Source organism: Chiloscyllium plagiosum, chromosome 18 (assembly GCF_004010195.1).
Source record: "Chiloscyllium plagiosum isolate BGI_BamShark_2017 chromosome 18, ASM401019v2, whole genome shotgun sequence".
In the NCBI taxonomy this organism is placed as follows: Eukaryota; Metazoa; Chordata; class Chondrichthyes; order Orectolobiformes; family Hemiscylliidae; genus Chiloscyllium; species Chiloscyllium plagiosum.
The window spans coordinates 887,720-896,820 of NC_057727.1; the positions used below are offsets into that span (position 1 = coordinate 887,720).

General features: G+C 45.1%; 1 protein-coding gene across 1 annotated transcript in view; it reads right to left on the reverse strand.

Annotated features, from left to right (window-relative positions):
- Window positions 1–211: 211 nt before the first annotated feature.
- Window positions 212–9,101, reverse strand: part of LOC122559231 (laminin subunit beta-2-like) — a 166,522-nt gene continuing 157,632 nt past the window's right edge. Inside the window, exons 27-29 of the mRNA XM_043708611.1 lie at window positions 8,692–8,868; window positions 3,999–4,158; window positions 212–469 (exon numbers count right to left, since the gene is read on the reverse strand). Coding sequence (XP_043564546.1) covers window positions 333–469; window positions 3,999–4,158; window positions 8,692–8,868 — 474 coding nt within the window. The 3' untranslated portion in view covers window positions 212–332. The remainder of the gene's footprint in view (window positions 470–3,998; window positions 4,159–8,691; window positions 8,869–9,101) is intronic.

Consider the following 9,101-nt stretch of genomic DNA (forward strand, 5'->3'; position numbering starts at 1 on the left):
ACAGTTTGTATTTTAAAGAAAGACAGCAATGTGTGACAGACACAATAATCAACAAAAATGCAGGGCTCACATATTTCTGTCTGGGAAAAGGTTCAGCTGTAAGCAAAGAAACAAGGCAGAAACAGGCTACAGGCTACGATGCCTACTGCAGCCCAACAGCTGACTGTTGGGCATTTTCACAGGCGTCAGGGTGGGGAGGCAATAGAGGCCAGTCATACCCCAGAGGGGAGGCACCACTATCAGCTGTCATAGCAGCTGCCAAATAGAAATTCAGGAACAGGAGCTGAATCAGAGACAGAAACAGGAGAATCTACTGACGGCCCCAGCCTCCGTTATGAGCAAAAGCCGTAATACTGCGACCTCTCCCGGATGTATTCCAGCAGATCTGTGACATTCTGTTCCAAATCCTGCAACATGTCTAACTTGGCTGTCATCACTTGCTTATTTCTGTTAAATTTCTTCTCCAAAGCTGGTTAAAAGAAGAAGATAGTGGAATGATTAATTTACAAAGTGTCAGAAGAGGAACGATGCTGCATTTCTGTAGAGTATCTCACCACCTTAAAACATCCCAAAAAGTCCCACAAGTCAATGGAGAATCTTTCTGAAACGTTTGAATTTGGGCACAGCAAGCTGTCACAAACAGAGCCCCGGTTAATCAGCTTTACATTGCTGATTGATGAATAAACTTTGGCCAAGTCACTAGGGCAATCTCCCCTGACTTCCCTCAAATAGTGCTCATGGTATCTTTCCACCCACCTCGGTCTAACGCCCCTGAGAACTGCAGTGTCACCAAGTAAGAACCAATGCAGTAAATACCCCTTTAAGGGTTATTGCACAATTTTGAGGAAAAAATCTAGGTACATTTCAAATTCAAAGTTGCATAAACACAGTCCCAAAGAAAACAAAAGCAACCAACCCAACTACATATTTTTACAAATATATTTTATACACAACTTTCAGTGCCCACTGGTCACTGCCAGTCACTGGTTAGTCACAGGAATGCCTAGGACATTAGAGTGACTGAGAAATACTAGTAACTAGGGCTGGTACAGCGGCTGAGTGGTTAGCACTGCTGCCTCACAGTGCCAGGGACCTGGGTTCAATTCCACCCTCAGGTGACTGTGTGGAGTTTGCACATTCTCCCCGTGTCTGCACGGGTTTCGACTGGGTACTCTTGTTTCCTCCGACAGTCCAAAGATGTGCAGGTTAGGTGGGCTAGCCATGGGAAATGCAGGGTTACAGGGATAAGGTAGGTCTGGGTGAGATGCTCTTCAGAGGGTGGGTGTGGACTCAATGGGCCTGCTTCCACACTATAGACTGGTGAGTCTCACATCAGTGATTGGGAAGCTGTTGGAGAGAATTCTTAGTCATAGGATTCATGTGCATTTGGCTCAATTAGAAGCAGTTAGCATGGCTTTGTGACATGAATTACTCGAGGAGGTGATGAAGGTGACTGATGAGGGTACAGCATTGGATGTTGTTTACATGGATTTTAGTAAAGCTTTCAACAAGGTCCCTTACGGCAGGCTCATCCAGAAGATTAAGATGCATGGGATCCACAGTGACTTGGCCACTTGGATTCAGAACTGGCTTGCCCATAGAAGGCAGAGGGTAGTGGTGGAAGGATGACTTTCAGACTGGAGGTCTGTGACTAACGGCGTTCCATAGGGATCTGCAGTGGGACTTCTGCTGTTTGTGATAAATATCAATGACTTCAGATGAAAATGTGGTTGGGTGGGTTTGTAAGTTTGCAGATGAGACAAAGATTGGTGGAGTTGTGGAAAGAGTAGAAGATTGTCAAAGGATACAGTGGGATATACATCAGTTGTAGATATGGGCAGAGAAATGGCAGATGGAGTGTAATCTGTGTGAGGTGCTGCACTTTGGGAGATTAAATGTTAAGGAAAAGTATACAGTTAATGGCAGGACTCTGAACAGCATTGATGTACAGAGGAATCTTGGGGTTCAAGTCCATAGCTCCCTGAAAGTGGCTACACATGCAGATAGGGTGGGAAAGAAGGTGTATGGCATGCTTACCTTTATTGATCAGGGAACTGAGTACAAGAGTCAGGATGTCATGTTGCAGCTTTATAAGACATTGGTTAGGCCACACTGAGAATATTTCATTCAGTCCTGGTCACCACATTCCTGGAAGGATGTGCAGACTTTGGAGAGGGTGCAGAAGAGGTTTCCCAGGATGCTGCCTGGATTGGAGGGTGTGAGCTATAAGGAGAGGCTGGAAAAACTCAGGTTGTTTTCTCTGGAGCAATGGAGGCTGAGGGGAGACTTGGTAGAAGTTTATAAAATTATGAAATGCACAGATAGGGTTGGGGATCAGAATCTTTTTCCCCAGGGTTGAAATATCTAGTACAAGGGGAGATGCATTTAAGGGAATAGGGGGAAAGTTCAAAGGAGATGTGATGGGCAGGTCTTTTACACAGAGAGCTGTAGGAGGCTGCAATGCACTGCCAGTGGTGTCGGTGGAGGAGGCAGATACAATAGGGATGTTTAAGGGACTTTTAGATAAGCACATGAATATGCAAGGAATGGAGGGGTATGGACCAAGGGCAGGCAGAAGGGATTAGTTTCATTTGGCATCATGTTCAGTACAACATCATGGACAAAGTGCAGGTCGCTTGTATATTGTTCGATAGGGATTCTATAGAGGCAGAAATGGGTACTGCAGATGCTGGAGATTAGAGTCAAGATTGGATGGTACTGGAAAACACAGGTCAGGCAGCATCCGAGGGGCAGGAAAAATCAACATTTTAGGCAAAAGCCCTGCATCAGGAAACTTTTCTGACGCACCATTCCTGATGAAGGGCTTTTGCCCAAAATGTTGATTTTCCAGCTCCTCGGATGCTGCCTGACCTGCTGTACTTTTCCAGCACTACACTAATCAGGGATTCTATGGAGATTATTTTAACATTCATTCATACGATGTGGGTGTTACTGGCTAGACAGTAACCCTTGGCTGTTGACAGGGTGAGCTGTCTCCTTGAAACAACCGAGCTATTTCAGGGGGCAATTAAGAGTCAACCACATTGTTGTGGGTCTGGAATCATGTCAGCCAGGTCAGCTAAGGATGGCACTCAAGGACATTGGTGAAACAGATGGGTTTTTGAAACAATAGTTTCATGGTCATCATCACTGAAACAGGCTTTCAGTTCCAAATGTGTTGATGGAAATTACATTTTACAAGTTGCTGTGGTGGGATTTGAACCTCCATTCCCAGGGTCTCAATCACTAGATTATTCATCCTGTCACCCAATCACTCACTCAGAATAAAGGGGCACTAATGATGAGCAGTGACCTTATAGAGGTTTATAAAATTATGAGGGGCATGGATAGGATAAATAAAGGTCATTTCCCTGGGGTGGACGAGTCCAGAACTAGAGGACATAGGTTTAGGGTGAGAGGGGGATGATTTAAAAGGGACCTAAGGGACAACTTTTTCACACAGAGGGTGGTACGTGTATGGAATGATCTGCCAGAGGATGTGGTGGAGGCTGGTACAATTTCAACATTTAAAAGGCATCTGGATGGGTATATGAATAGGAAGGGTTTGGAGGGATATGGGCCGGGTGGGACTAGATTGGGTTGGGATATCTGGACGACATGGATGCGTTGGACCGAAGGGTCTGTTTCCATGCTGTACATCTCTATGAATCTATGAGAAGAATGTTCTCCTCTCAGAGGGTTGTAGCAAGGAACCCCTTGCTACGGAGAGCTGTGGGGACAGAGTCCTTGTGCATATTTAAAGCTGAGAGAGAGAGAGAGAGAGACTCTCGATCAGTCGGGGAATCATGGGTTACAGGGAAAGGATAGGAATGTGGGTGTCAGGAATGTCAGATCAGTCATGATCCAGTTGAGTGGTGGAGCAGGCTCGAGGGGCATAATGGTCTATTCCTGTTTCTATTTCTGATGGTCTTATGGTTTCAGAACATAAAAGACCCTTTTTAATATAAGCTGCAGTTACTGATAACTCCACTCCATACCATTCAGCTTTTCCAGGCTGTCTGTCGCCCGGTTTCTCAGTTTCTCTGCCTCCTCTTTGATTTTCTTCGCTCTTTCATTCCCATCTTCAGTACTGTTACCCAGCAAGCTGATCTTGTCTCTCAGCTCCTCATAACGTCTCTCCACCTCCTTCAGGTCATTCTGTACACACACACACACAAAGGCAAAGAAAAAACAATTGCTACAAACAACAGCAGCACATTTCCTGAGCTCACTGCCTGTTGGGGAGGGGTAACACGTGGCAGTGTGTGTGGAGGGGGGGGTGCTATTATTTTTCACACAACCCCTAAAGGATTGGAAAACATAATCAAAACCTCCTGGATGTTAACACTGCCTTGGAGCCCTGTTGGAAATGGCCTGTATAGACAATGGGCTTAGCTGTGAGACTTCCACAAACAGCCTGCTGACAGGTATCAGCCAAGAGCTGAGATTAACAAATGGGGAGAGTGGGGAATTACCCTTTCCCAGCAGCTTGTTCTCAGGACAGAGGGTATGACCCAGAAGGATACTTAAAGCAGCCATGTGGCCTTGGGAGGTTAGATAAAGAGGACAGAATGCCAATGTGGGCCTGGGCTTCTGAACAATGTTCACTGTTGCAGAGTGAGGAGACCAGCTTCTCTGCTTCCTGCAGCTCTCCAGACACGGTCAGTGGTGGGCATTCCTAACTCCCCCATTGCTATGGCAACAATGACATTGGCCCTCCTTGAATTTCCTGAGTCAATTACCTCACAGCCATTGGCAGCAGAGGGAGACAGGAAGGGTTACTTTTCCTGAGACAATCATCCACCCTCACCCTTCTTAGAATCAGATGATGGCTGACATCAGATTACACAGGATAAAGGGCACAGAAGGAAGCCATTTGGCCCACCTAATTCATGTTAGTAGTTACACTGTACAATGGTTCTTCATCTACCAGCATTACCCTCCAATCCCTTCTCCCTCAAATAGCTGTCTGATTTCCCCTAAATGTATCCATTCACCATGACCACTTGATGAGGGAGGGAGTTCCACATCCTCCCCACTGTCTTTGCAAAGACCTATTTCCTGAATATCTGATTGGGTTGATTAGCAGCTGTATTGACAAGCCACCTATTTCAGCACAAACCCCATCTGCATCAGACAATGAGACACAGCGGGCCGATGTAGACCATTCAGCCCATCAAGTCAGCTCTGCTATTCACTGAGATCATGGCTGATCTGATAATCCTCAATGCCACTTTCCCGCCTTTTCCCCAGAACCTTCAGTACCTTCCTGATTAAAACAAAATGTCGATCTCACACTTGAACATAATTAATGACCCACCTTGACAACTCACTGCAGTTAAGAACTCCACAGATTCACTGCTCTGGGAGAGAAGGACATTCCTCCACATCTCTGTCTTAAGAGCCTCTGGTTGTGGGATTATTCCCTTTATTCCTAGACTCTCCCACAAGGGGAAACAACCTTTCCACATCTAACCTGTCAAACCCCGAAGAATCTTACATGCTTCAATTAGGTCACCTCTCATTCTTCTAAACTCCAAGAGTATAGGCCCAACCTTCTCAACCTCTCCCCCATAAGAGAGTCCCTCCATCCCCAGGATCAGCTTAGTGAACCTTTTCTGGACTGTCCTCAATGTCAGTCTGTCTTTCCTTGGTTAAGGGGCTCAAAACTGTTCACAATATTCTAGTGGTGGTCTGACTAGTGCCACTTATAGCAGGACTTCCCTACTTTTATACTCAATCCCCTTTGAAATAAAGGCCAACATTCCATTTCCCTTCCCCATTACCCAGTGAACTCAGATGACTGGCTTTTTTTGATTTATGCACAAGGACTCCCAAATCGCTCTGTTCAGAAGCTTTCTGCAATCTTTCTACATTTAAATAATATTCAGCTCCTCTGTTCTTCCTGCCAAAGTGCATCACTACACATTTTCCAAAATTATACTAAGTTTATAGCCAGTCCTCAACATGTCTCTATCCTGCTGCAGACTTTTCACATCATCCTCTCCACTTGCATTATCACTTATTTTCAAACTTATCTACAGTACAATCACTTTCTTCATCCAAGCCATTAACATACACCGTAACTAATTCTGGGTCCAGCACTGACCCCTGTGGCAATTCTCTAGATACAGGTTATTATCCTGAAAAGTGCTCCCCTTATCCCAACTCTCTGCCTGCTATTAGCAAACTAACTCACTAGCCCTGCTGGTATATCTTATTATTAAGGAAACTAAAGTGCAGCACCTTATCAAACACCTTCTGAAAATCCGAATCTATTACATCTGCCACTTCCCCTTTGTCTATCCTGTTTGTTATCTCCTCAAAGACCTCCAGTAAATTTGTCAGGAATGCTTTCCCCTTCATGAACCCATGTGAATCTGTCTGATCATGTTACTTATTTATTTATAAATGCTCAGCTATTATTCTTTAGAATAGACTCAAACATGTTCCCAGTAACACATGTTAACCTAACTGGCTAATAATTAATCTTCTTTTTTGTCTCCTTCCGATTTTAAATATACCTGTTGCATTAACAGTTTTCCAATCCTCTGAGATTTTTCATGAATTTAAGGATTCCCTGAAGATTATTACCAGTGCATCCGCTACCTCTGTAGCTGCTTTCTTTAATGTCCCAGAATGCATCCCAGAAGGTCCAGGGGACTAATTAATCTTCAGCCCCATGAGTTTACATAGAACATTCCAACGCAGTACAGGCCCTTCAGCCCTCGATGTTCTGGAACCGATCTATCCTACACTATTCCATTCTTGCCCATATGCCTATCCAATGACCATTTAAACGCCCTTAAAGTTGGGGAGTCTGCTACTGTTGCAGACAGTGTGTTCCACGCTCGTACTACTCTCTGAGTAAAGAAACTACCTCTGACATCTATCTTATATCTATCATCCCTCAATTTAAAGCTATGTCCCCTCATACTAGCCACCACCATCCGAGGAAAAAGGCTCTCACAGTTGACTCTATCTAATCCTCTGATCATCTCATAAATCTCAATTAAGTCACCTCTCAACCTTCTCTCCAACAAAACAGTCTCAAGTCCTTCTGCCTTTCATCACAATACCTTCCCTCCATACCAGGCAACATCCTAGTAAATCTCCTCTGAACCCTTTCCAAAGCTTCCACATCCTTCCTATAATGCAGTAACCAGAACTGTACACAATACTCCAAGTGCGGCCGTACCAGAGTTTTGTACAGCTGCAGCATGACCTCATGGCTCCGAAACTCAATCCCTCTACCAATAAAAGCTAATACACATTCCGCCTTCTTAACAACCCTGTCAACCTGGGGGGCAACTTTCAAGGATCTATGTACGTGGACACCAAGATCTCTCTGCTCATCTACACTACCAAGAATCTTACCATTTGCCCAGTATTCTGTATTCCTGTTACTCCTTCCAAAGTGAATCACCTCACACTCTTCCGCATAAAAATTCCATTTGCCAGCTCTCAGCCCAGCTCTGCAGCTTATCTATGTCTCTCTGTAACCTACAACGTCCTTCAGCACTATCCACAATTCCACCCACCTTGGTGTCATCCACAAATTTACTAACCCATCCTCCTACACCCTCTTCCAGGTCATTTATAAAAATGACAAAGAGCAGTGGCCCCAAAACAGATCCTTGTGGTACCCCACTAGCAACTGAACTCCAGGATGAATATTTCCCATCAACCACCAGCTAGCCAATTTCAGCTAGCCAATTTCTGATCCAAACCACTAACTCACCCTCAATCCCAGGCCTCCATATTTTCTGCAATAGCCTACCGTGGGGAACCCTATCAAACGCCTTGCTGAAATTGAGATACACCAGCTGTTTGGTCACCATCTCAAAGAACTCAATAAAGTTTGTGAGGCACGACCTACCCTTCACAAAACAGTGTTGACTATCCCTAATCAACTTATTCCTTTCTAGATGATTATAAATCCTTTCTCTTATAACCTTTTCCAACACTTTACCCACAACCAAAGTAAGGCTCACTGGTCTATCATTACCAGGGTTGTCTCTACTCCCCTTCTTGAACAAGGGGACAACATTTGCTTAGATTACTTACAGTGTAGAAACAAGCCCTTCGGCCCAACAAGTCCACACCAACCCGCCGAAGCGCAACTCACCCATACCCCTACATTTACCCCTTACATAACACTACGGGCAATTTAGCATGGCCAATTCACCTGAACTGCACATCTTTGGAGTGTGGGACGAAACCGGAGCAGACACGGGGAGAACGTGCAAACTCCACACAGTCAGTCGCCTGAGGCGGGAATTGAACCCGGGTCTCAGGCGCCGTGAGGCAGCAATGCTAACCACTGTGCCACCGTGCTGCCCTCATGCTATCCTCCAGCCTCCTGGCACTATCCCTGTAGACAATGATGACAAAGATCAAAGCCAAAGGCTCAACAATTTCCTCCCTGGCTTCCCAGAGAATCTTAGGATAAATCCTATCCGGCCCAGGGGACTTATCTATTTTTACACTTTCCAGAATTGCTAACACCTCCTTGTGAATCTCATCCCATCCAGTCTAGTAGCCTGCATCTCAGCATTCTCCTCGACAACACTGCCTCGCACTTTTTGTCCATCTTGATATTACTAACAGGTTTCCCCTCAACATTCATCTTCTGTCCCTGGTGATAAACTGTGACAAGGTTTTGGGAAAAGAGTTAGGGAAGAGATTCACATTGTGCAGTCGGTCTGTTCTCTTTCGAATAGCAGAAACGTCACTTTGCAAGTCTTGTGCCTTGTTCCTGTTGGCAATGGTTTGATTTTCCAACATCTGGACTCCAATGGACAGGTTTTCAAATCGCTCCATCATTTTCATTAGTTGACTCTCAATCAAGTTAAGAAAAGTGTCCAGCTAAAAACACAGGCATAGGATTCATTACAAAACAATTCTCCAGGCGATGGTATCACACTCTCAGCAACAATCAACATCCCCTGTTTGCAGACTGCCCTAACCAGGGTCAACTGCTCCTAGACCCTTTACAGGAGCAATTATCAAGCAAACTGATACTGAGCCACCGAACGAGGACTAGATTAAATAACCAGTGAGACAGAGAGGGGGAGGGGGGGAAAGAGAGGGAGGGAAGG